Source organism: Ambystoma mexicanum, chromosome 13 (genome assembly GCF_040938575.1).
Source record: "Ambystoma mexicanum isolate Mex_15411 chromosome 13, UKY_AmexF1_1, whole genome shotgun sequence".
In the NCBI taxonomy this organism is placed as follows: Eukaryota; Metazoa; Chordata; class Amphibia; order Caudata; family Ambystomatidae; genus Ambystoma; species Ambystoma mexicanum.
Genome location: NC_090938.1, coordinates 687,234,484 through 687,262,253, shown reverse-complemented (window position 1 = coordinate 687,262,253; position 27,770 = coordinate 687,234,484). Strand labels below are relative to the sequence as shown.

The 27,770-nt window shown below is 46.5% G+C and overlaps 1 protein-coding gene across 3 annotated transcripts in view; it reads right to left on the bottom strand.

Annotated features, from left to right (window-relative positions):
• The window catches only part of STARD3 (StAR related lipid transfer domain containing 3), a 274,830-nt gene that overhangs the window by 173,697 nt on the left and 73,363 nt on the right, over nucleotides 1-27,770 (bottom strand). For all 3 annotated transcript variants that reach the window (XM_069634727.1, XM_069634728.1, XM_069634729.1), the window contains one exon: nucleotides 14,845-14,922. In XM_069634727.1, the coding sequence (XP_069490828.1) occupies nucleotides 14,845-14,922 (78 nt within the window). The remainder of the gene's footprint in view (nucleotides 1-14,844; nucleotides 14,923-27,770) is intronic.

The window sequence follows — 27,770 nt, the reverse complement described above, 5'->3', positions numbered from 1 at the left end:
AGCGCGTATCAGGTAATCTTACTAGGCTAATCCGCTACAGACTTGTTTTATGCACGTCAAGTAATAGTTTTATTTTATTGTGTAATTATTTTACCGAATGTTTGGTTAGTGCTTTCCAATTGATATACACCTTAGATATCATCTTGTTTTCAGTTATAATTAGTGTTATCCATACTAATGCAAGTACTGTCTTTCAGGGAGATGCTGAAGCGTCCGCCACATCTACAACATTTCTAGATGTTCTTCACCAGCAGGAGGTATGGATACTGACGGCTCCATCGAGCGTCATCATCAGAGCTGGAATTCTTGTTGTTCGATTGTTCTACACAATGTTTCATTCGTGGTTAGCCGTTGATATGTACCTGTGCTGTCGACCCCAGGTGTGTGTTATGTTTTCACTATTGTAATCCTCACTAACGCAAGTACTATGTTTCAGGCAGGCAGTTGATGGAGCGTCAACCCCTGCACTTGATGCAGAGCCTGATATTCAAGTAATTCCAGGGGAAGTGGAAGCGGGACCATGCGTATACGAATCGGCGCAACAGCTTTCGGAAGTGCGCACTACATTTGCAACATCCATAGATATTCTTCAGCAGCACGAGGTATGGATAATGACTGCTCCATCATGCGTGATCATATAACGTGATTCCATTTGCTATACTTTCTTCCCTATTAACGCAAGTGCTGTGTTTCAGGGAGACGACGCAGCTTCCACTACAATCACAACATCCAATTTAGATGATGCAGATGTAAATAAATCGGAGAAATAAGTCGATGAAATGTGATCATATTTAGATTTTCCTTGATTCTTTTGGACAATGCATCATTTGTGGTTATCTCTTTATATGTACCTGTGCATTCGACCCCAAGTGTGTGTTATGTTTCCAATATTGAAAACCATTCTAATCCAAGTACTGTGTTTCAGGGAGACGACGGAGCTTCCACCACAATCAACATCTCATTTAGATGATGCAGATGTAAAGGAATCGGAGAAATAAGTCGATGAAATGTGATCATATTTAGATTTTCCTTGATTCTTTTGGACAATGCATCATTTGTGGTCATCTCTTTATATGTACCTGTGCCGTCGACCCCAAGTGTGTGTTGTGTTTCCAATATTGAAAAGCATACTAATGCAAGTACTGTGTTTCAGGGAGATGCGGATGCCTCCTCTCCAATACAACCATTCATGGCAGTACATGCAGAGCCAGAGGTATGGATACTGACAGCTCCATTGAAATAGATCATCACTGGTCGAATACTTGTCGTTTGATTGTTGCACACAATGTTTAAATCGTGTTTGGCTATTGAGATGTACCCGTGTGTTCATCCTCACGTGCATTTTATGCTAACAATATTTTGATACATAGTAATGAAAGTACTATGTTTCAGGGAGACGATGGAGCCTCATTCCGTGCTGTCTATGCGGATACAGAAAATATAGTCGTTGCAGCGCAAGAGGAAGGGAGGACATGCGGAAACGAATCGGAGCTACAGCGTGCAGATGTTGAAGGTCGATTCAAAAAAGTCGCAAAGAAAAAAAAACAAAAAAAGTTAGTTACAAACAGTTTATAACTTTAAAAAAATGTTTGTGCTGGGGACTATTTTATGTTTTTTTCCAGTCAATTGTACTACACGTTATCTTGTGTTTAAACTGAACATCCCTTTTCCAATCTCTCCTCCAGTTACCCGTGGGTGTCAGAAGTATACATACACAGACAGTGAAGCGAATGAGAGATGTGGCTTGCCAGACCGTGTACACTATGGAGGAACTATTAATTGAGGCGAGGCGTGTTCAGGCTCGAGATGCTCATGTCCAATGGCCAGAACATGAATTAACTGTGTTTGGAGACTACAGCAAAGTTGCATTGGACCATAGCTACAATGAGACCGCACCACCACAAGAAGATGTTATTGAATGTATTGAAGATGGCTCTGAAGTAGTTGCAGATCAATTCACACAATCTACACCCGCCAAAAATTTGCCGCCAAAAAACCTGTCGACATTGTTGTGTTCTCCCATCAATGTTGAAGTAATAGATGTCGAAATGACAGAGAATGAACCAGCCGCAGCATCCATAGACGGATCAGAACTTGATATCAGCGATATTACTTTCCAATGTGTTGAAATCTCCACGTCGTCACAGGCCGAAACAACGTTGACGCAGGATGACAGTTTAATGAAAGAGAGCAAATCCATTGTATTCGACAGTTGTTTGATGGAAATTATAAGTATGCTGAAATGTGTGCATTCCATTAGGAGGGGAAGTATGTGGGAAGCCATTGATTAATGTGACTCGTCAAATAAAAGGCAGTAACGTCAAAATAAATGCCGCCTGTAGATTAAATTATAGGTTCTCATGGTCTGCACAACCGATGCTGGGGAAACTGCCAGCAGGCAATCTACTGTGTGCAGCTGCATCACTTTTTAGTGGCTCCAGTTTTAGAAAGTTAGAGGCTTTCTTTCAGTTTGTGTGACTCCATTTAATATCTAAAGCGCTGTACTACATATACCAACGTGATTATCTGTTTCCGGCCATTAGTGATGCTTGGAAAATTGAACAATTGTCTCTAGCAAGTACATTCGAAGGCAAACGATTCAGGCTAGCCGGCGATGGACAGTGCGACAGCCCTGGATTTTCTGCCAAGTACTGCACCTACCACTTTCAGGACATGGATAGTAAGAAAATTGTGAGTTCGGTGGTCGTGCAGGTAACACAATGTACATCGTCAGTGGCCATGGAGAAACTAGGATTTATAAAATCAGTGGAATATCTACAATCAAGGGGAATGTTCTGATTACTTACCGGTAATCTTCATTACTCCTAGTCCAACTCTTCCTCGTCACAGTACTTACCTCATGAGGCACCCGCCTCCGACACAGGACCTTCTTCTATTTCTTCTTATTTCTATAACTCCTCCCCCACACCAACGTCACTTAGTTTCATATTACCAAGCCGTAGCATGGGACCTTCCCCGCAGGGAGGGTGAGGAGGGTCGTCAGTACTGTGACGAGGAAGAGTAGGACTAGGAGTAATGAAGATTACCGGTAAGTAATCAGAACATTACCTCCACGTCCACTCTTCCTCGTCCCAGTACTTACCTCATGAGGTATACCAAAGCAACAAACGGGGAAAAAGGTCCCAATGAGACAGAGTCAAAACAGTGCAGAAACACACACCTTTAATAACTCCAATATTACATCCCCACAGACAAAACTCCAACCCCGAAGGAACCAACCCCCGAGTGGGAGACATTCAACCTATAGTGGTTGATGAAGGTGCTCTGATCAACCCAAGTGGCAGCTCTACATATCTCCTGTAGAGAAACCCCCCTAGCATCGGCCCATGAGGCCGCCAAACCTCTGGTGGACCGCCCCTGAACGTGCGCAGGCACAGGCAGGCCCGAAGCCACATAGGCCATGGAGACCACAAGACGGATCCATCGGCTAATGGACACTACAGATGCCTTACGCCCAGCCCCAGCCGGGCCAAAAGTAATCAGAAGACTGTCAGAGCGGCGGAAAGGGGCAGTTCTAGCCAAGTACTCCAACACCGCCCGCCGCACATCAATGCTATGCCAAGCCACTTCCTCTGGCGTTTGCGGATTTTGAAAAAAGGCAGGGAGAACCAGATCCTGAGAGGTGTGAAAACGAGAAACAACTTTAGGGAGAAACTTCGGATCACACCTCAGCACCACAGAGTCTGGCAGAACCCTCAGGAAAGGGGGGTGACATAACAGAGCCCCAATCTCCCCAAGCCTACGGGCAGAAGTTATGGCAATCAGAAAAGCAGTCTTCAGCGTCAGATGTTTCATATCAATTTCGGAAATGGGCTCAAAAGGAGGCCCTTGAAGAAACTTTAAGACAAGAGGGAGATCCCAAGGAGGAAGCCCCTTATAAGTACAAGGACGGGAAGAAGAAAAACCCCTGAGCAACTTCCCCACCAACACCTCCCCATCCAAGTGCCCATCAGAGTCCCCCAAAAGGAATTTTATGGAGGCCCACTGAGAGCGAAGCGTGGAAACCGCCAGGCCCTTGTCAAACCCATCCCGGAGGAATTGAAGGATAGCGGGGAGGCCAGAACGCAGGGGTGGAATCCCAGACCGCCCACACCAGTCCCGGAAATGGCTCCAATGTCTGCCGTAAGCCTTCAGAGTGGAGGGTCTAAGAGCATTCATTATGGAATCCACCACAGGACCAGAAAACCCCGGAGATATCAGCCTAGCCCGTGCAATATCCACACTGCCCATTGTATCTGGCGGACCCCCAACCGTAGCTCCCCCAGAAGGGGACAAGGCCACTTCGGAACCAGCCAAGGCTCCTGGCACCGAAGCTCCAACAGAGAGGGGAACCAACTCCGGCGGGGCCAGTACGGAGCGAACAACAATACAGTCACCCTGGATATTCTGATGCACTGAACCACCCGAGGCAGAAGAGGAATAGGTGGAAAAGCATAAAGGAGACCCTGAGGCCACTGCACAGAGAGGGCGTCCACCCCCCCCGCACCCTCTGTCTGAAAACGAGAGCAGAAGAGGGGAACTTTTGCTGAGGCTGGAGACGCAAACAGGTCCAGAATAGGGGTCCCGAACCTGACACAGATCTCTGCAAAAACCTGGGTCGAGAGGACCAGTTCCACCGAGGAGAGAAACCGGCGGCTGAGTAGATCCGCCCGAACATTGTCCACCCCCGATATGTGAAGCCACCAGGGACACCAGATGTGATTTCCCCCCCAAGCACCTATCTGAGCTGCCAGGGCATTCAAGGAGCGGCCGGAACCCCCTTGGCGGTTGACGTAAGCCAAAGCTGTCGTATTGTCCGTCCGGACCAAAACTGCCCGGCCCATCAGCAACCTCCTGAAGTACACCAGAGCCCGGAGAATGGCACACAACTCTCGCCAATTGGATGTCCGATGGCTCTCTTCCGGATCCCACAACCCCTGAGCAGAGAGGACTCCCAACGTAGCTCCCCAGCCCCTTCCACTGGCGTCGGTAGTAAGTGTGGTCACAGGAGGAATGATCAGGGACACCCCAGCCCGTAGTTTCGGAACCCTCAACCACCACTGCAGGGAGACCCGCAGCGCCAGAGACACCGGAATCAAAGCCTCGAAAGCTTGAGATGAAGGGAGCCAGTGGGAGAGAAGGTAGGACACCAGGGGGCGTAGATGAAGACGGGCCCAGGGAACTAGAAACACGCAAGAAGCCATGTGCCCCTGCAATTTCAGCAATAGGCGGGCCGGGACATACTGCCTCCCGAGAACCCTGCCCAGAACAGTCAGCAAGCGACGGACCCTCTCCAGGGACAGGAACACCTTCCCCATCCTGGTGCAAACCTGTGCACCAATGAAAACTAGATCCTGAGAAGCCTCCAGTTGGGACTTCTGCCAGTTCACCAGGAAACCCCAGTCCTGTAATGCCTGGCAGACCAATCGGAGATGAGAAATGACAGTCTGCCGGCAGGACGCTTTGACCAACCAATCGTCCAGGTAGGGAAATATCTGAATGCCCCGCAGATGTAAGTGCGCCACCAGGGGAGCCACCAGCTTGGTGAAAACTCTGGGGGCAGATCGCAGTCCGAACAGGAGCACCCTGAACTGAAAATGTCGGGATCCCACTGCAAAGCGGAAGAACTGCATGTGCCAGGGACGGAGAGCCACATGGTAATAAGCGTCCTGGAGATCCAGAGATGTCATCCAATCCCCCTTTATTAACATCGGAAGAATGTTCTGTAAAGTCTCCATCTTGAAGTGTTCCTTTTGGACGAAGCAGTTCAGGGCTTTGAGGTCCAGAATTAGACGGTACTTCCCCGAAGGTTTGGGGACCAGGAACACCCGTGAGTAGAACCCCTGACCCTGCACAGGGAGAGGAACGGGCATGATGGCCGCCTTCAACACTAATTCGGAGAGCGCGGCGTCCATGGCCAACCTCTTGAGCCGAGACCTGGGAACCACAGTCCGAACCATGCAATGCTGGATAGGAGGAGACAGGAAATGCACTCGATACCCCCATTGTACTGTGTCCAGAACCCATGAGTCGGAACACCACCTTTCCCATACTGGAAAAAACTGCCGGAGCCGCCCGCCCACCGGCAATTCCAAACCGTCAGGACTTAGGTGCCGGGCCAGGACGTGAAGAGCGTGGAGGACCCCGACCCCCCCCTAGCCCTCCGAAAAGAATGTGATGAGGAGCCAGGAAAAGACCTGCTGGTCACTGGACCAGCCCCAGAGGAAGATTTCTTGGCCGTTGAAGGAGGCTTGCGTCGAAGTTTGTCAGCATGTTTGTCCGCCCTAAAAACTTTGTGCACCTTATCCTCAAGGCAATCACCAAAAAGCCTGGACCCAGTGAAAGGAAGTTTCAGGGCAGCCGCCTTCTGAGACCCATCAGTCTTCCAGTCCCTTAGGTGCAAATGCCTCCGGGCAGATATACCAGCCCCCATGGCCATGGCTGAACCACGCACCCCATCAAAAGCCAGATCGGCCAAAAACTCAACCTGTCTCTGCATGTCTGTAAGCAAAGGGGCACAATCAGAGCCTTCATTGACAGCCTTTTTGAACTCCCTGAAACCATTCAACACTGTTTCAGCTGTGTAGGAACCATAGATATTTGCTCGAAGGGCCAGATGCGCCCCTGCATGAACCTTCTTAAGGCCGGAATTAACTCGGCGGTCCACTGGATCCCGGACGGCCGCCTCCTCGGCCGACAGAGGAGCGACCCACCAGGCTGGCGAGGATAACGTCGACCTCAACTGGATCAGACAGCAAAGTCTCGCCCTTCAAAGGGTAAAGTTTGGACATGAAGCGGGGCATTGCAATCTTCTCCGGGTCATGCCATTCCCGGAGGATTTTTTCCCGGATATCGGAAACCAATGGCAACCCCTTCCTAGGTGTATGCCTATACTGGCGAATAGAAGGGTCGGCCCCCTCCACCGGCACCAGAGGCTCTGAAAATCCCATGCAATCTCCAACTTGAGCCAGCACCTCCTCCACTCCCTCTCTGTCCAGATACTTCCCTTCAGCATCAGCCAAAGAGGAACAAGAAGAGGCCGATGACTCAGCGCCAGAAGGAGGATGAGTAAGACAGACGCCTGCGCTTGTGTCCATGAGCATGTGTGCGACTCCCTCTACGATGCTTAAGCAGCTTCTTCAAATCCTTTCTGGTCAGGGAAAAACGCTTAGCCTTCTTCTTTCTCTTTCTGTGTAAATCAGGAGAAGAGGAAGACGAAGAAAAAGAAGACAGGACCAGATGCCTGCTCTTTGCAGAATGTTTTCCCATGTTGAGTAAGCCCAAAAACAGTGACCAAGGAAGCCTGCTTCACCAAAGACCCCTGCACACTGAACCAAGGCTCCACATACAAACAATTGCTAACGAGCCTCTTCCACATTCAAATAGAGGCCAGAAAGAACCACCACCAATAGGAACAACATCAATTAATTCCTATGGCAACATGCCTGCAGCATCAGAGGAGGAGCCCACCCTCCTCCGGAGCACGTGGCTCAAACAAGAAAAAGGAGCCGCCAATCCGTGCACAGCCGCCCATGCAGCATGGCCATGTAACAGGAAAAACATGCCCCCCCTTCTCCTTACCTTAACCCGGGTCCGTTCTCCCAGAACCCGGGCCACGATGCCCTGCGCTGGCCAAAGCCCAGCAGAAACCAGGCAAGGCAGCCTGACTCAACCGGGTCCCAAGCCCCGCAGGGAACCCAGGAGTCTTGCCACACCTGAAGGAGCCGAAGGCCCCGCCACACAGCCCCACCAGGGGGCCAGCATTCGGAGCTCCCCAGCGCCCCGCGCCGGGAAGAAAAAAACAAGCCCAACCTGCCGGAGGCAGGAAAAATTAAACTAAGTGACGTGGGTGTGGGGGAGGAGTTATAGAAATAAGAAGAAATAGAAGAAGGTCCTGTGTCGGAGGCGGGTGCCTCATGAGGTAAGTACTGGGACGAGGAAGAGTGGACGTGGAGGTAATGCACATCGACCTCATAGCCACGGATAGACACGTTTCAATTGCCAAGACAATGAGAGATCAGTTCCCACATATTAAACATCAATTTGACGTATGGCATCTTGCTAAATCAATCAATAACAAAATCTCGGCTGCAGGAAGGTTTTGAAAGTATTTTGCAGTGGTCCCATTCTATCACCAACCATCTTTGGTGGAGCTCAAAAACTTGTGAAGGGTCAGTGGAAATACTACTTGAAAAATGGCGGTCACTGATGCACCACTGTACCAACGTTCACCGCTGGACAGCAAATCAACATTTCCACCAATGTGAACATGGCCCTTTGTCCCCAGAGGAGGCACGGAAGAAGAAGTGGCTGATTCCATCTTCACCGACACACAAAGCCATTGAGAAGATTGTTTTCGACAAAACGCTATCAAGAGATTTGAGAGGACTGACAGAATTCTGTCACACAGGAGATTTGGAGGTGTTCCACAATATGTGCCTAAAGTACAGGCCAAAGCGCTTGCATTTTAGCTTTCGGGGCATGAAACATCGCACTCTACTAGTGGTCTTGGCCCATAACAGCAATGTCGGACGTGAACAATCTAGGACTAGGGGTAAAGTAAGGATGCCTCGCTACACTAAGGTGTTTTCAAAACGAAGTAAGCAATGGGTGATCAAACCAGTCTATGATGAAATGCAGTTCGACTTTGTGAAAGGCCTTATTGTTGCTGTGTTAGAGAAGCACAGATATGGAATTTTGGACGTTTCTGTGCAGAGCAGTGATCCATTGCCACCGAACAATGCGACTGTGCCATGCCCACCCGAAGCACAGCTGATTGTGAAGTACAAATCCCGGTTTAAATAATTGCAATACGATTGTCTTTTTGTAAATAAATGTTATTGTACAGTGTACCTGTAACCCTAACCCCTACCTTCACCATCATGGGTGGCGAACAAGCTGGGTGTCATCTTTGAATTCTCTCTATTCACCTCATATATGTGTATGTATATATTTTTCTCATGTCTCATCTCATGTAAATGCAACTGCTGCGCACTGTTAACGGAGGGGAGGCTTGCGTATTGCAAATAATAAAACAAACAATAAATCTCACTTTTAACTCAACTCCTGTGGTACTTTATACTTTCCCTGACCTTCCGCCAAAAATTAAATGTCTCAATTTGGGCTGCAAAGCTCGCAGACAACGGGGACAAAATTGGGGCACTTAGAACGCGTCAGCCAAGCGGGCCGTGGCATTTGGGAGAGAAGCCAGTTCGCATTTGCACATTGAGGCGCACTACATAGACGGATTCTAAACTTCAAGCTCTTACAGATGCCTATACTACGTGATGTTGCAAATAAAGAATGCGAAGGACAGCGGCTTTGATTTTCAGCTCGCGCCCAGATGAGGCCCACAAGTCGCACTGGAAGTATAAGGGTCTATTGTTTTTTGACCTTGAGACAGGGACCATGCAGAAAGAACTACATTTGAAGGGAGTGCGCAATAACGTAAGAGACGATAAGGCAGAAAATTCAGAAACTAGACCGAGTTTCAGTTTTAGTTCATTATAGGAAAAATCGTTGTCAAGAGCACGGTCCGTTTTACAGACTGCATTGCGAAGAGACACAATGGAAATTTCAAATATAATGTAAGTAAATGTTTACACGCTTTTATACCGGAATGAAGATTTAATGAATGGATGCATGAATAAATGAATGTATGAAGAACTAGGAAAAGCAAGGAAAACGTGTTCGTAGTGGGCACATGGGCATGCAGGTCCACTGGTCTCACCGATCTCGGTCCTTCGCCCAGCCACTTTTCCCTGCACTGCCTACCTGCACTACGGGACTGTCTCTATCCTTCAGCCCCTTCTCCCGGCATTTACCTTGCACTTGCCACCAGCTGGCCCTATTTAATTTGTATTCAACTAACGATGTACAGCACTTTTCTCCCCCTCCCCCCTTCCCCATGCGCGATCAGAAAGACACCTGGCCTAGTAGGATCGTTGTCCGTCTGCCCTTGTTCCCCACCTGCCTCGTCGCGCCTAGAAACACTTGAGTATAGGCGCGTTACAAATGCCATATCATATCATATCATTCCTCACGCATGTAGACTAACTGTCGTTTATCATTGTGTGTTGGCCTCGATTTATTTTGTTACTTTTCGCATTGATTTTAGAGCCGAACATACTCCATTGAACTATCCTTGCAAGCAAATAGTTTCTGATCGGCTGTAATAAATAAAATAAGTAATATTAATGAAGATCGGCTGGCGAGACTAATTATAATTTTTTTGTTTTCATAACAGGCATTTGCTCCCCTTCTGCTACTGCCATCGGTTTGAGACACCAGCAGATGGCTTTTACAGTAGACACCTGCAGCTTCGTGTGAACAACTGGAGCACACTGACAATTTTATGGGACGATCGCCAAGGGCTCACATGCCCTTACGCTGTACTAGTGGCTAGAAGCAACATATCAACCTTTACGATGGACTAGTGCCTAGTTGATGGAACAGCCTTGCGGTTCACCGTGCTTCCAAAGTGCTTCTTTTAATGAAAAGCAACACCCTGTGTACCATGGCAGATACAGATAAAAGAAAATAAATGGCTTTCGGAGTTCATATGGCAACTGCTGAATATTCTCTAAACATTTAATGTAAAATAAATGTACTTTACCAAATGTACCGTGTTGCTGTTTGATTTTAAAGTACAGTTTCATATTCCGAATTGTGGCGCGCTGTGTTGTGAGATGGTCTGTGTTGGTTTCTGGGTTCTGTGTGGAGTCGCGTAGAAGACGACTGGGCGCGTTTGCCTACGCAGCACAGTAACGTCACGGAGAGAGGCGGGGAATATGAATGTTTGGATAATGTCAGGCTCAGGGGCGGGGGAATTGTTTTAGTGCCGCAACAGCAGGTCAGCCAGGGCGATGGGGGAAATTATAGGATTATCAGAAAATGGCGGCTCCCTGGTGCTTGTTTTCGCGTGCGTTTAATGGACGAAAACTCGGGTAAGGTCCATAGGAAAGTTTTCTAAAATCGAGCCACTTAGGCTTAAAAAAACATGGCCGACCCGTAGGGACAATAACATTTTTTACTAGACCATGCCTCCAAGTCCAAGATGGGTCTCAATCCTCCGTCCTTCATGGGGATTAGAAAGTAAGGGGAGTACCAACCCTTGTTCCTCTCCGCCACAGGAACTGGTTCTATAGCCCCTTTCTCTAGCAGGGTTAGTATCTCATGCATAAGGAGCAGATCTGGAACTTTGCTCCCCAGTGGACGACAGAGGCTTTTTTTTTTTAGAAAGGGAAGGCAGTTACCTTGGGCAACTGTTTCCAATGCCCATGCATCTGAAGTAATCGCCTGCCATTCTGCCAGATGCTGTGACAGTCTGCCTCCCACCGCAGTCTTGTGAACAAAGTCCTCAGAGAGGTTTTGGGGCGGCTGACGCAGTGGCTGATGGTAAGGTAGCCGCTGCAGTCTTAGTACGTCTTCCCCGTCCACCACAGGGGGAATCTTCTCTGGCCTCTTTGAGCTGGCTGTCCTCTGCCCCTTCCAAACGTAGAGTAGTGACAAAAGGACCTACCCCACCTCCCCCCAGGGTGTACCCGTGCAGTGTTTTGGGGATGTCTGATTGCAGCACTGAGTGATTTGGCTGCCGCCTTATAAGTTTGCAGTTTCTTCAAACTTATCAGCCGTGCTTCCGAATAAATGAGTATCGTCAAAGGACATGTTTAGAAGGCTAGATTGTATGTCTGCCACATATCCAGACTTTCTCAACTAGGCAAACCTGCGCATAACTGTACTCGCCGCCATAGCTCGGCTAATACTGTCAGAGTCAAGACCAGTCTGGAGGTATTCGCACATCGAATCTTTCCCATCCTTGACTATGTTTAAAAACCTGTCTCGTTCTTCCCCTTCAGGGATATGGTCAGCCGCCACGGATATGCCCTCCCAAAGGGTGAGAGTAAACCTTGCCAACGTGAACGTGGCATTAGCCGATTTCAGGGCCATACTTCTAGCTGAAAAAACTTTGGGCTAGGGCGTCGTAATGCTTATCCATATCCAGAGGGCTTGTAGGGTAGGCATTTTGTCTACTGGTTGAGGTGGCAGCTTGATCCACTGGGCTCTCTGGTTTTGGGTGTTTTGGCAATTAAAATGGGGCAAACTTGAAACCCTGTATTTCGAGGTCAACTTTTTGTTGACAGCCGGAAAAACTTCAGGTGCTTTCCAGTTTGTAGCCACACGCCGAGCACAATTGGGTTCTCTTGGTGTCCTCTGTTCAAAATGTCGGTTAAGTCGTCCTGTTCAAAGACTGGAGTTGGTCTAGACCACCCATATATTCCATTACTCTTGACATGAATTGTCAAGATGTATTTATTTATTTCATTTGTTATATGCCCAAACCCTGAGGTATCACGGCGTAGGTTACAGAGAGCTTAATATTCTGGTTACAGTGGGAAGAAAATGAAAATATGCATACATACATAGGAAATTCAATACAATGCATATATACATACATAGAAGTTCAAACATTACATGGGAGTATGAGGAGGCATGGTTGGGTAGGACTACGGGACTTACCACCTGGTGACGGATACTTCAATTTAGTATTTAACAGCCAGGTTTTTAGGAGCTTTTTGAATTTCTGGAGGGCATAGGGAGGGACTTCCAAAGGTTGGGTACCAGTACTGGGAAGCTGCTGCCTCCTGCTTTTGAGCGTTTGGAACAAGGGACAAACAGCCGGGTGCAGTTATTGGATCTGAGAGATCTGGTGGCAATATTGACGGTGATGGCATTATTCAGATAAACAGGTGCTGTCTTGGAAAGGCATTTGTGTGTAATACACAGGGTTTTAAAGATGATTCTCACTTTCACAGGTAGCCAATGGGCTTTCCTTCTGGTCTTGGTTATGTGATCCGAATTCTTTTATTTCTTGTACTGCCCTTAGGGCTTTGTTTTGTAGAAATCGGAGTTTGGCAATATTAACCTCTGCGTGGTCACCGGTATCTGCCCTGACGAATCCTACTTCAGGTGAGGTCTCTAAACCACTGGCATCATGCAGGCATTCCTGTAAATTCTTTGTTCCGGAATAATCTGAAATTAATTCTTCAGGACCTGATGGCATACCATGTTGAAGAACAAAAGGCCTAGATTCATCTGAAGATTCCTCTGCATCCTCGTAAATAGAGGGGAGAGACTTGAAATATTCAGCCCTTGGCAAAGGTATGCTTTTTCCATTGTAGTGGATGTAGTCATGATTTTTATGGTCAAAGGAGCCAAAATCGTTCAGATTGTCGACGTCTTCGATGGTTGAGTAGACAGCTTCGTCACCTATGGCGTAGAGGAACTCGCCCCTCAAAGCCTAGATGGTTTTTCATAAACTTCTGGTTCCGATGGTGTCGATGACACCTTTCGACCCTTGTGGCGTCGATGTTGACGACTCAGTCCTCGAAGGTACTTTTCCTTGGCTCAAGGGATCCTTCGATCACTCTCGAGGAGTTTTGCCCCCAGGGTCCGAGGACGCACAGCTTTTCTGCTTATGAGGTCTTTCGACCGGAGCATGGCTTTTGGGTATAGTCGAGGGGGACAAGGACGCGTTCGACAATACCTTTAACATCTTTATTCTAAACTTTTCCCACTGGGCTGGTGATGCAGATTTAGTGGGGCACACAACCTGTTCCAGAGAGGAACTGGAAGACGAGGAAGATGGCGATCTAGGACGCCATTTCTTTCCAGGTCTAGATGAGTGGTGGGAACCACTATGCGATCGCTTATTCTTCTTAGGGCGAGGAGAAACAACTCTCAACTCGTCCGAAGTTTGTTTTTTTCTGACGGAGTCGAAGGGGATTTATGGATCCTACCTGCTGCAAGCTTACCTCTGCGCTCGCTCAGGGCTTTCGACGTCATGGACATGCAGTCCTTGCACTCCGATGACGGATGAGCGCATCCCAGACACCATAGACATTCTATGGGGCTCCGTACGCGGACATCTGAGGCGCAGTCACAGCATTTCTCGAAACCCGACTTGGGAGTGGAAGATGCAGATGACAAAGCCATTCTCTTGAATACTCGAAGGCTCAAAGGCTTTACTCGAAGATTTTCTACCAAGGAATGAAGCGTACCGTATCCGATGCGTAGGTGCAGAAAAACGGAACTGAAGCCAAAGGACGCTGCGTGTGCTACATATACCTTTGGTGAGGTCGCCATCGATACTGAGGCCTCCCAGGGACATCGAGTCGACGGGCATCTACGCAAAGCACCCCTGCTGAAAACAGCAAAGATGGATTTTGGAAATATCAAAAGATAAGGAATACATTGGAGGACACAATCCATTCGAAGTATAGATTAGGGTCGCACCCCTTACTTCATATATGACATCTGAAAGCATATTTTGTTATTTGTTTAAAATAGGGAATCTCCACAGTAGCAATAGTACTAGGTGAAGGTTTTTATTTTACTTCACTAAAACTCAGAGGAGGTGAAACATGTCCTCAGGTCCGCGTGCTTCCGCTGACATACCACATTATCTCAATGTAAAGGCCTGAACTATTCGGTGAGAAACAAGAGCATTGTGAGATTACATCTTCAGCTGAGTCCTATGCCCAGGGACGTCTTGGTGCGGGTAGCTGAAGGATTGCAGACAGTGTGTATTCCTGTACATGTTAGGGCAGCTGCATCATGACCCCCAAGAGGTTTGTGGAAGGTTTTCCTCTATGGGTGTTTTGGACACACCTGAGCGTTACATGCACAGGGATCATTAGCATTCCAAGTTAGTTGGCTTGAGCGGCTAAACCTTTGATACACTAAATGGGGCTTTGCATAGAAGGGGCCAACTGAGCTTCGCAAAGTAGATTTTGTGTTCACATCAACCACCAAAAATCATGAATAAACAAACTGACTACTTACAAATATATCAAAGAAAGAGCTGGTGAATGTATACGCCACAATCTCCTTCATCAGATTCTGCTTGATCCCATCGTTCGTCTGAAAAGAGAGAAAGAAGCATTTCAAAAGGCACCCAGCAGCGTGGGGGAGGGAAGTGAGGGGTATGCAGCACAAACTTCACATTTCCAGAGGCTATTAAACTGTTCCTAGTATCAGAGCATTCCCAGATATGGACATCGTTCCACAATCCTAACACATCCTCATTTTGCACAATCCTCAGTAAGGGAACATTTAGGCTCAGAAAGAAGACATTCACTGTCAAATGGGCTGAATAAGTGGGGGGCGGGGTGGGCGCAACAACCCCGAAGAAGGTACTTTTGCTTTATTTGGAAGCAAAGCTCTTCTTTGATGTGCTAGGGGAGCGGTACATGAATTAGCAATACCCACAAACGTGCTAAAGTAAAGCTAAGCAAAGGAAATGTAGGTTAATGAAACCCCTGCAAGTGGGTGGGATGTATAGAAAGCAAGCGGTCCCCAAATTACCAACACAAGCGAATATGAAACAAGCATGGTACAGCAATGCATGGGCAAGACTAAAATAGGAGAGGTGCAGTCGGACTGATAAGGTGGTCTCCCCAGCGGAGAAAACCATGTCACGCTTAGTTACTTGAGAAATCTGGATTCACAGAAATAGTGGACACTTGAGATTCTCTTTGGGGTTGCATTATAGCTGCATGCTTCGAATGTGTACTTAAAAACATTCCTAACAAGTTCTCGTGTTATTATTCCGAATTTGAGATACAGAAGATTCCGGATAGACTGTAGAAGTCGTGTACTGGAGGCCTGGTGGTTATAGCACTTCCAATAAACAGTCCGCGTTCGTTCATGTGGCGGATCTTTAGCAAACGTTCTTTGATACCCCACAAGGAGATGTAGGCAGCAATGGCCTCATGCTCTAGTGGGTGAAGCAAGCACTTAGAAAAGCAATGGAAATCAGCACAGAAGTAGAATTGCTCCCCTCTACAGCATTTCAGCACAATGCACGTTAGTCACCTGGGAAGCCCAAGGCAAGACTTGCAACTCTATTAGAGGCACAGTGCTTTTCCTGCACTCTTCCAATGAAATGAGAGTGGCTTTCAGCACTAGATCAGAGCAGACGAAAGTGGGCATCATAGAATATTTCAAAATGCCCCAGCCAGAGAAGCGATTTTACTTTTGGGGTCTGCACTAGGGGAATGGCGAGGGGGGCATAGGAGGTGAAAGTATGTTGTAGCAGAGAATACCCTTTGCATTAAGTGTTGAGTGCCAAACTATCCGAATTTGTGGAATCGAGCCCCCAAGGGAGCCTCCAACTGCCCCTTACTGTTGCTGTGCCTTGCCCATCAAGGCTTGTGACCCATTTCTCAAACCCATCCGATGAAGATCTCCCATAATCACAGGAATGGCTCTCAAGATTAGAGCGCATTGGTCCGATCTAGTGACCCCTGAGGTGCTGCCCCTGCTCACAAACATTTGCAATGCACCTCACCCAGCAGCAACCATCTGTGTGAAACATTAACACAGTAGGGGGACTAGCCACAAGGCTAAGCAGCCAGTTTTACACATTTCCCTAAACCTCTACTCCGACTGTACAGCTGGGTGGCCATCTTGGTGTGCAATGATGCTCCTCACCACTTTCTCATCCAAGAGCACATGTGCCTCTCTTGCCGCTTATAGAATTCCTATGTTTTTTTCACATTATCGAACATATTAGTTTGGTGTTAAACCCCCTCCCCCCCCCCCACTGCTTTACATTGCAATGCAGTCCGTTTTGTGCGTTTGCCAGTCAACCCCTTTATTAAATAACAAATACAAAATCCCACCAAATAAAAATATCCCACCCACTTTTGCATTGCTAAACATCCTCACCCGAGACCGGCATTAATACATTTACAGTCGACCCAAAGCAAAGTATGAGGATACTTCGTCACATTGCGAAACTATCCAACTTCCTCATGCCACAACCTTTAATCAACGTTCGGATCATAGTCCAGTGTAAAGCCTGGTGGGAAAGTCTTCAATGTAGTCTTCTATAGCAGAACGCTGGATTCAAACTTCTCTGGCACAGCAACTTTTTTCAAAGACCCTCCTAGGTTGGGACCCATTCCTTTTGCAGTGACTTTTTCGCTGATAGCCAACACCACACAAAGCATTGAGTTTACAGCTGTACTCGCTTCCAGAAGGCTATGACAGGCCATTATCCTGAAGAGCTGCGTGCTGGGGAGAGGACCAGTGAAGTTCAGAGAGGATGAATCGCCAGATGTCCTTCCCTTCACAGGCTGTCTTGAAGACTACGTTCATGTCGATTATCAACGCTCATACCCATCTGCACATAGAACAGGCTGCTTTTATACCAACCTGCCCTTACACCTTCATGAAGATAATGATGTGTTATTTATATAGCGCCTTAATCCAAAGCGCTTTACAGAGCACATATTTACATATAATATCACACAAACGTAATTGGTACTCATTTATCGACTTCGGAGGGATGGAAGGCTGAATTGGCCTTGCCGGGATTCGAACCTGCGACCTGCAGATCACGCTCAGATTACAGCAGCGAGCACTCAACCCGCTGAGCTATCTTACCGGCAGATGCAGCATAGCCCTTCAGTCCCCCCAAAATCAATGTTGCACGAGAGTCAAACCAGCTCCCCGCAACTACACTCATCTCAGCTTTTGAACCAACCTTCCATCGCCAACAATCTACTGTCCTCTTTTTTTCCAAAAAGAAAACATTCTACAGAAGAAAAGCTGTCTACTGCCCAATCTCCAAAATCCCTGACTTAAAACAGCTTCGCTCACTACATTTCCAGAAAGCATGGCTGCAACCTCCAGCAATATGGCTTTCCCTAAAGGCAATCCCGACAGTAATCTCTCGCTCAAACGGAATCACTGGACCACACGACTTTGTTGTTTAGAGGTAATTTTATGTGGGGAAAATCTAGCCAGAAATAAATCGGAGCTCTGCATGGGTACAGGATGGCAGACAAGGTGTAAGTAAGAGCGTGGGTCGGTGAAGAGGAAGGAGTGGCAACAGTATTGCATCCTCCTCCACACGGACTGCTGGGCAGCCTTAGCTAGGCTTCACCACCACATGCCATTGCCCATAATGCCCACTTCTGGTTTGCCGCCTACCTAGTAGATTGCTTCCTCTGCCCCATAGTGCCCCCATGCTGCACACTCCATCAGCCCTAGAGAGAAACTGATTACCAGCTGATTTTACTCCCTAAAAAACAAGCCAAATAAAATCCCAATTAAAATGAAAAAACGGAGTGAACAAAAAAAAAAAAAATAGGAAACATATTGGAGCCTGCTCTGTGTTTTCACCCACAGATCTGCCGATCCTTATGGACCAGTGGTACCAGCATCGTCATGTCACAGAAAGGAGCTCTATTACCGTCACATCTGAACTTTAAACAGATAAAATGCATCTTAATGTGCATCCATTACTAACCTCAAGAAAGTACGGATTACAAAAAGGTACGTTTTAAGAGTTGAAATAGATTATCACTTTGCTCTATACAATACTCCATTGGGAATGAGGGTTACTTAGTTCCTTCCTAAAATGTCGGGTTACTAACAACAAAAAACAGAATAGAAACCCAAATGCAAAATCTTATCTCGAGCCCTTTGCCCTTCTCCAACTATGAATATCCCATATGCTCGGTTCCTTGGCCAACTGATATTACTTTGAGAGGAGATGGTCCAGTGGAACAGGACCTAGATCCATTAACTGCAGCATGCCTTTCAGTTCAGGCCAACCTTCCGCAAGACAACTAGCAAACGGAGGCTGCTGGCCCCGCCTTCAGGCAAGACCCATCACTTGCAGTGTTACCTTTCCTTACACCGTTATATGCTGCCCTTTATAGTTCGCATCACAGATTAGTCTTGCTCACATACCTCTTATGTTTGGGCCGTCTCCCCACATGTCCACTCAGAGTTAAAGGGCAACAGGCGGAGGCATACAGATTGTAGACTTCAGGCTGACTGCACATAGGGCACCTCTACTATGATTTAGACCCTTGGTAAAGTATGAATTTTGAGTAGCATATAGAGTACACAGGCTTTGGGTACTCAAAGGAATTAAAATTAAGTCTAGCGTGACATGAACGTACACTGATCACTCTGAAACTGCCAGGCTGTCCATTGCGGCTTCGTTTTATGGACCGGGTGACTCCCCCCTACACCAGCAACCATGCTTTGCCTCCCCATATTGTTGACTAGACCACTCTCAGCTCTCGGGCTTGGCAGTCCCATAATTCTGACGACAGATACCTACAATGTGTATGCCCAGGTAAATAAGCCACCAAAATCATTCAAGGTTTGGCAGAGGACATGTCAAGCACCAAATGTATTCCACAAATAGACCTCAAAACAGTCCAGAGGATTGCATACAGGTCTAGAACCTATGCTCTTTTCTTACATAATCTATTTATGGTTCAAACGGGACAACCACAAACCATTTTTCTCCACTACATCCCTCCCTACCCAAACTTTTGTGCGAATCAACTACCCTTTCTTTGCCTTACACATCTTTCACTTGCTCCTTTGCCCAAGGCTAAAGCCTTGTTTCCCCTGGCAGGGGTACACTACACCAACGTATGGCGGAAACTAGGACCTTTTAGAACACTGGTGGAGTTTTGGAGATGCAACATCTTCATCTCAGCGTACCTTGCTTCCCACCCAATCCGCCAACTTAAAACTCTACATTTTGCCTTCCATCTACTCCCACCCACTCGCCCAGTTCAGACTCTTCCCTCCCACCCCCCATTGAAGTAGCGATTAAATATGCCTTTGAACTCCGGCTGCTAATAACCAACAATAATCCTGACATCCAATACTCAATTAACCCTGTTTCTCCACAGACTGTCCTCCGACGTCCCTGTACACATTACGAGTCAGAGTTGCCATCTTGTTCAAATCTACTCAGAATTGCAGCCAAATTAACCTTCCTCACACCCATCCCTTAGAGAAGTCTATATCCACTTTCTTACTGTGCACTTTTCTCAGTAATCCAATGCAGATTTTACCCTCCATCTTCTTGGGAAACCCTCACTTGGTCATGTCCCATTCTGCTTCCATTAGGCATCGTTTACTGGTTGGACAAACACCATTTAGGAGGAAACATAGCTACTTTTAATATCTAGGGTGTCCCACCCAAATATCCATGGAGCCAATTCACTCTGTGGGCCGCTAGTTTGGCCCCCATCTTCCCTTCAAGCCCACCTGACATTACCATGCCCCCTTTTCCAATTGTGTGAAATCACCATTTCCTGGTGCCATTCCACATACTGATATATATTCACCTGGCCCAGCCAACCTAAAGTCGGGCCACTGGTCTAACAGAAAAACAGGCTTAACCGTAACATCTCACTGCAGCTCCCACTCACTCGTCACTCCTTTTGCCAGTTCTAAAATAGCCCTTTTCATCTTTCAGTACTGCTTAAGCTCAGGCAAATGGGCACTCCAACGCAAATGGCTGGCACAAAGACGTGCTGCAACTAGAATGGAGAATAGCTATTAGAATGGTTCGTCGAAACACATTAATATTCCAGACAAAACACCATAAAACAGGCAGGGGGGGGCGAGTTTACAAGCACTTGGTTGTACCACAAACACTGGTCCAAAGTACTTTCTTTTTTAACTATTTGGCAAGTACCAGACATTCACCAAGACGGGTTCCAAAAAGCAACAGCCAAAACTCAGCCAAGGATAGCAGGGCACTGTCCTAAGCAAGCCCCACCCCACACAGCAGGGCAACTCCATAACTACCAGATCAAGTGCAGTATGCCACCTTTCTAGTGCTCCAATTTACCCTGGTATTCAATACTGTAGACTACACCGATTCTCTCAAACGCCTACAAACCACTAGTTTGCCACAGGAGATCTTAATCTGCTTGGGTCTCTCCCGTTTGTTTTAAATTGCAGCCCCTAGCCATTTCTCCTTCACAGCCCACCTCTCCAAGTATTCATCAATGACATTCAAATCAACAATAGGAATCCCTCAGGCCATGTTAATGAACACTCATAATTGGATGAAGATGAACTGATTCAGAACGAATACAGCAAAAACAGACGCCATCTTCAAGGGCCATTGCCACCCCTGGACTGATGCCTTCAGACCTTCCTCCATGTGCACAGCTCAATCTCCCGCTTCCCTGCCCGGTTAAGGATATTGGCTTTCACCTCAACAGCAAACGGTTTCACGCTTCAAACCTACTCCGATGTCAATATCAAATTGAGATTGTAGTATAAACTTCCACTTTCAGGCCCACTATTATCAATGCCACCTTAGCCAGCCACCTGTATGACCCCAGAAGGCCCCAACATCAAAATAAAATTCTACACAGTCTGAGGAGGGAGCCAACCACATCCTTTCCCACACCAACCATCCTGCCCACTAGTGCTCAGAGCCCTCCAATGGCAAGTTCAAGTCACAATGGATTGTTTTTCCCGCCCCCACCCAAGGTTCTTTTTTCCATTAAATTAATTCCAACATTACACTCCTCATACACCTCTCAGTTTCCTCTTCTAGATTCGTCCTCATTCAAGTAGACTGGGCTCCGTTGCCTCACTAAAAGGTAACGGATGCAATCCTTTGGAACACTATTGATCACCACTACAGATACGAGATTGCGAAAGAACTGGCTCCTCAGCCAATGATATTCCCCCACCACCCTCATAGATTGCACTTGGCAGCCTTTGTTGATGGTTACCCATAGGCTACACCACATGCAACCCTGCCTAACATAACACACCCAATGTCTTTCCAGTCTCATGGAGCATAGAGCTGGTATTGGGTTAGAGTAGGGACAAAAACACACTTGCTCTTCTCCATCTCCAGTTTACACAACGGGTGTCTGCGCATGTGACAAGAGCTTGACTGGCACGCAGGATTTGATGGCCACCAAAAATGTTTATCGGTGCATAGCTGGCGAGTGGTTAACTGGGATAGGAGACCTCCCTGTGTGTATGTAAGCAGAGTGCCAAACCTATGTCCTGTTTAACCAAGGATTGAAAATATGGCCAAGAATTCTTGTTGAAGCCAGGCTTCTGACTCCTCAGGAGACTCCTCCATCCAAGGGAATCCTGCTTCACGGATCCTACCTTTGATCTGGAAAACAGATCGATTCTCCAGCCCTGTGTACTTTCCTAGAAGCTTCTACACTGTACTGCCCACCGAGACAGATGTAGGAGCCCCCACCAAAAACCAAATGGCTTGGTGCTGGTCTTAAGTCCCTGCTCAGTTTAGGGAGACCGAAGAACGAACTTCAACAGCCGTTATCCTGAGGAATCCCTGTGTGGCACACTTCAGCCCTTTGTTTTGACCAAAGTATCTTGTAACCCGCCTTAGTATTACCAATATAATTATTTTCTAACACGCTTAATACTGGTGTGCAGTTTCTAAGCGCTAGCCCTAGATTCTAACCTGTATTGCCATGTGTGGTCTTGCTTCCAAGACAACTGCGTTGCCCCGAGATATCCTCCCAGCCTCCCTATCCTCTCCTCCACTGTCCTTCCTTCCTCTCCTCCACTGTCCTTCCTTGCTGCTAAGGTCAGCCCTTGGTGGGACATCACATGAGGTGGGCGCAGTGTTTGAACTTGAAGGACACATTTTTGCTCACCCAGCCATTGCCAGCGACTCCACAGACCCCACTACTAGAACCATAAACAAAAAACCTAAATCTTGGAAAGGACCTCTGCATCAATGGGTCCTGGACTTTCTCTGCCGCTTCGAGCTCCCTGGTCCTCATGCAGGCAGGGGGGGGAAGGGGTAACAAGCTTTTGGCTTCCGTACTTCGGGGCTGTGCCTGCATCCTTTCTGGGACCTTAAAACACAGAGTGTATTCCTATATCTCTAGTCATTTTTGGCAATTTTCCTTCTAAGGGCCTTTGATCGGTTAACTGTGCTTTGGACAGCCTCTGTATGAATATTTTAACCAGCTGTAAATGATCCAGATCTATTTAGACTTTTTTTTTTTTTTTTTTTTTTTTTTTTTTTTAGGGACACTGCACCCCTTTTTAACATGTGGCACAGAAGAGCCTAATAGCATTATTCCAAACCAATGTCATAACAAACATTCAAGATGGAGACATCGTGCAAAATGTGTGTCTTAATCCTCTGTCTACAGACCAGTTTGCTCACCTCGAAGGAACCAACAGGTAATTGAAGTGCTCTTTGATCACAAATTAAAGACAAATGTTACATCAACAGCTTTAAAAGAATTTCCCCAATAGAACGAAACAAAGCCACACTTTGTCATTTCATGGGGTTGTTATTCAAAAGAGAAAGTCCTTGCGGGCCCCGGGACCCGATGGTATCTGTAGCTCCTTGGTGAAGGCAGACCCTATGCTGTGGGTGGGTGCCTTGCACAGAGTCTTCTGTAGCATCGAGGTACTACAGGGTATTCCATCGTTATGGGAGGATCGCATAGTTGTGCCTATACTAAAGAAAGGCAAGCACTGTGATCCAAGAAACTACCACTTACTAGCGATACTGGATGTGCCAGCAAAAGACTTCGCCCGGGTGCTCTCGAAGGAGCTGAAGGAATGATCAGAATCCCTGAACATTATCCCCCTCAACCAGACGGGCTTCTGCAGGAACTCAAATCACCACTATTAACGTGATAGCCCTATCTACCAACATTATGCAAAAGGCAGGTCAGATCAGGAAGCGGGCAGTATATGTGGCATTTATTGATCTAAGTGCCGCATTTGACACAGTGGATCACAACAGCTTTGGGTTAAGTTGGTCGACCTGAAAAACGCACCTGGCCTACTTAAGATGATCCCACTACTGTATTTTAACAACAGAGTCAAGGTTCGTATACCTACATTTCACTGAATACAATTTCACCAAATGAGAAATCTTCAAAATGGTTTTTCTTCGAATTTGGTTGGGGAAGTTGTTAAATTTTAAAACAGATGGTTTGGGGGTAAGGGTATAGGATAAGGTTGGGGAGTGGGGCGGGTCTTCCCCACAAAAACATTTCAATTTTTTTTTTTTTTTTTTCGAAGACTTCACCTTTAGGTGAAGTGGATTTGATGAAATTGCATCCATCAAGGTTAGATTGGATCAGGGACGGGGACGGGGGCTGTTGTCCTGCACAAGGCTGCATCCTATCCCCAATACTGTTCAATCTTTACACGGTGGACTTAGGAGGGGCCTTACATAACTCTGTTGCCATCTCCCCAAAATTGGGCGACTTCCCAATCAAATGGCGGGTTATGCAGATGACCTAGCCATACTGGACTTCCAAATGTAAAATAATGATATTCAACCAAGGGAGATCCAAGAAAAAAGGGCTGTGCTGGGGTCTTGAGGGGTGAAACTGGGGAAATTGAGGGGGTGAAACTGGAGGTGGTCGCCACATATATACATGGGGATACAGTTAGACCAGAGACTGCAGGTGGGATTTGCACATTTGCATGAAATGGAGGTGGATTCTCAACAGGCTTGTTGTTCCAGATATACCAAGTTAAGGTTGCCTCCATCCATCCATCCATCATAATGTATGCAGTTATTAGTCTGGGCACGTACCCAATTGGGGCAGATGAGCAAGATTGCAGGCTCCCTAATAAAAAGCCTGCTTTGCCTCCCAAAACGCACATTGATGGAAATGGTTGTGTTGGAAGTCGAAATTCTGCCCATTGAATGCAAAATATATCTTAGCTGCTTAACGCTCTAATGGAAACTAGTTAATGCCCCTGGGGGGCGGGGGCTGTTTTATGGGCCAAATTCTGGCGGCATACACAACTAGAGAAGCCTTTATGCCTCCGAGTACCATCGTAAAGGCATGCAGTATAGCAGAAAAATGGTTGCGCTTGGCACCTGGGCTCCCATTGGAACTTCCATTGCAGGGCTTCGAGAAAACCATGAAAGGCAGCTTATTTGGATATGGGTTAAAACAATCTCTGGTTATCTCAGCACAAAAAGGCATGCAAATGATTGTGTGGCCCATAAAACGGCAGTGCACACCTGCCTACATCCAGCAATTCGCAGGCTATTGCTTGATTATGGGACTACTTGAAACTGAAATGTAATGCTGTCAAAACAGGAGAATTAGAGGGGATTTGGTGCCAAAGAACGGGAGCAGGAAGGGATTGTCATCTGTGGGGAGAATGAGGTGGAATCGGTAAAACATCTCCTGTGTGAATGTGCATCTCTTACCGCTTTGAGGGCTGGTGCCCTACATTCGGTGCGAGTGAGAGGGGACTCACCCCCCCCCAATTTGATAGATGAATTTAGGGAACAACCAGGCATACATTGGTATTTTTAACACTGCTGTGGAGAAAAATGACCTGTGTTTTCGAAGTTTTTAAACTGAAGTTGGTGGCCCAAGTAGCCACAACGTTCTTATTGGATCATGTTTTTTCTGTGTACTTCTGTATCGTCATGTTTAATGGATTTTCGAAGGATTGAAACACAGTATTTTAAAGTAAGTAATTAGCAGGAATTGGTTTGTGAAAAGATTTTTTTGTTAAAACTACAATAAAAAGAAAAAATTAAGTTACTCATGTAAACCGAGTATATGGATAAAAACTACAGGATTGCATATTTGTCTGTACACCATAATAATTAAGTTTGAGATTGAAATGAAGTAATCTATTGCTTTACAATCCTACAAGTGTAATTGTTACTCAGGACAAATGGCAATGTACCCGTCACCTGCACCATACTGTACATGCTAACAAATCACCTTCTTCCACGGGTTATATTCCAAAAGACACATTGCTTTCTAAAGTTATTTTTGAATTCTAAAATGTTCTTCCCCGTTTGGAATTATTTTAAGAGGGTGCCTCCATTTTAAACAAATGGAAAATCTTGAATCATTGCCATCAAAAACCTAGATGATTTAAACATTTTGTTCTGATATTTAGAAAAAGGTATGGCTATGAAAAGGTCATCAGAATAATGTACGAATCAATAGGGTCAAAATAGGTATTCGTTGGTACGACAAGGATGTGATCACATTTCTACATATTAAGTGACACACAAATCGGGGTCTTTTTTTGTTCTGCTCATTTTGTTCTCTACGTTTCCCCTTACTCCGATTTGACCTAGTTTTAAAATGGATTTAAAATGTTATTGTCTCTCCAATTATTTTCGTTTTTTATCCAGTTGTTGGGTAAATGATGGTAATAACGTGTTCTAACACTCATTTTGTAAACATTTATAACATGATAAAAAGTTGATTATGTGCCGCAGTAAGGCCCTCAAGCACACCTTTGAGCGCAACATGTGTAGGATGGGATCATGATGATTTTTACTAATGTTCACTTCTATGCTAGGAATCGACCAAATCTTAGCACTAGCACGACCGATCACATGACCTCTTTCTGCTGGTAGGTTTTTCTATACATGCATTTCTCTTTTGGTTTGGTTAGAATATTGACCTCTGCTATTGGTATTCAGAAGCAGAAGTTTAAAAAGTAGATTTTCAGAACATTCTGTGTGGACCATCCTTTACTGTGTGCAAGCTGTACTTTAGAATGCCCCTACCCCTTCGGAGAGTGAAGCCAGTAAAAACCTTACCCACATACCAGTGATGTAGGATACTGTTTCAAGGAGGCAAAGAGTAGGGGTGTGCTGCATCTTTCCAAGGTCACCATGCCCACCAGTAAGCAGAGAACTGGCACACAGCTTGGAAAGAACACGGCGGCAGACCGCTATGGCTGGGACACATCTGGCAAAAGCACACAGTGCTCTCTGCTCCGGGGGACAAGTACTCAAGAAAAGAGTCGGTAGACATCTTGCACAGGCAGTGTACGTGGCACTCACAGAGAGAACTCCGACACGGTTTACAAGTGTAGAGTGCAGCGATGCACTGTGAAGACACCAGTCTTCTCATTTTAATGCATACATGTGGTATACGACATGCACAATTTACCATTTGACCCATCTGCCACTTATTTTAACTATTTTTATGTCAATTTCTGATATCACACACCATCATCATCCCATTAGTATGCCAGACAAAAACCACAAAACAAGCATTAGCAAACCCAATAGATTTGGGTTTTAAGTAGGCATGGGGGTAGGTATTTGCTACGAGCTACCACAATGGTGCTTGATGGCTAAAAGATGGCAACATCTGGGAAATGATGAGTACCTGGGCAAAGGATGTCAGTGGCTGAAGATTGCCTGCCTTCTATACAGAAGACAAAACTATTGGCTTTACCAATGCTTACTTTATGAGAGCTTCAACGCAAGGTACAGATGTGAGGACGCACACATTGCTTATTGATTAAGTGGGTGAATGCCCACTTGGTTAAGACATTAAACAAGCTTCTTATTCACATTTTCAATTAAGCCAGGAACTTACAAAACAGCTTGGAAACAACAGTGGCAGGCCAGATGCAGCACAAGGTTTGATGCCAATGCATGATAGAGCGAGTGCAAGAGATCCGGGGTAAGGGGGATGGGAGCAACTAATGATTAGCAGGGATGCGGGCAGTCCAAACACCCACAAGCCGTGCCCCCGCCACCCCCTTCAACCCGTCCCAAAAGCCCCTACATCTGTACACCAATGGAATAGTTTCAGCCCATGGCTAGCGCTGCAGCACAACCCAACAGCCATAACCAAAGAAGTAGGCTTTATAGTTGTGTGTTAGATATACACACACGTGTAGTATGATATGATAGGTTATTTATAATGCGCTTAATACTGAGAGGTATCCAAGCGCGGACCCGGTGATCGAACTTGTGGAGCTCCACGTTGTCTTGCTTCCAAGGCAAGCACTTTGCCATTGAGCTATCCTCCCGAGACAAGTACAGGTCTTCATAGCATTCCCGTTTTTTATATAGCGGTTGTTACTGAGGTTTCAATGCCGGTTACCAAATCTTCCAAGTATTGGCAGATTAACAGAGGCGCAGAATCGCACATTGCTGGTCCTGCTGGAAA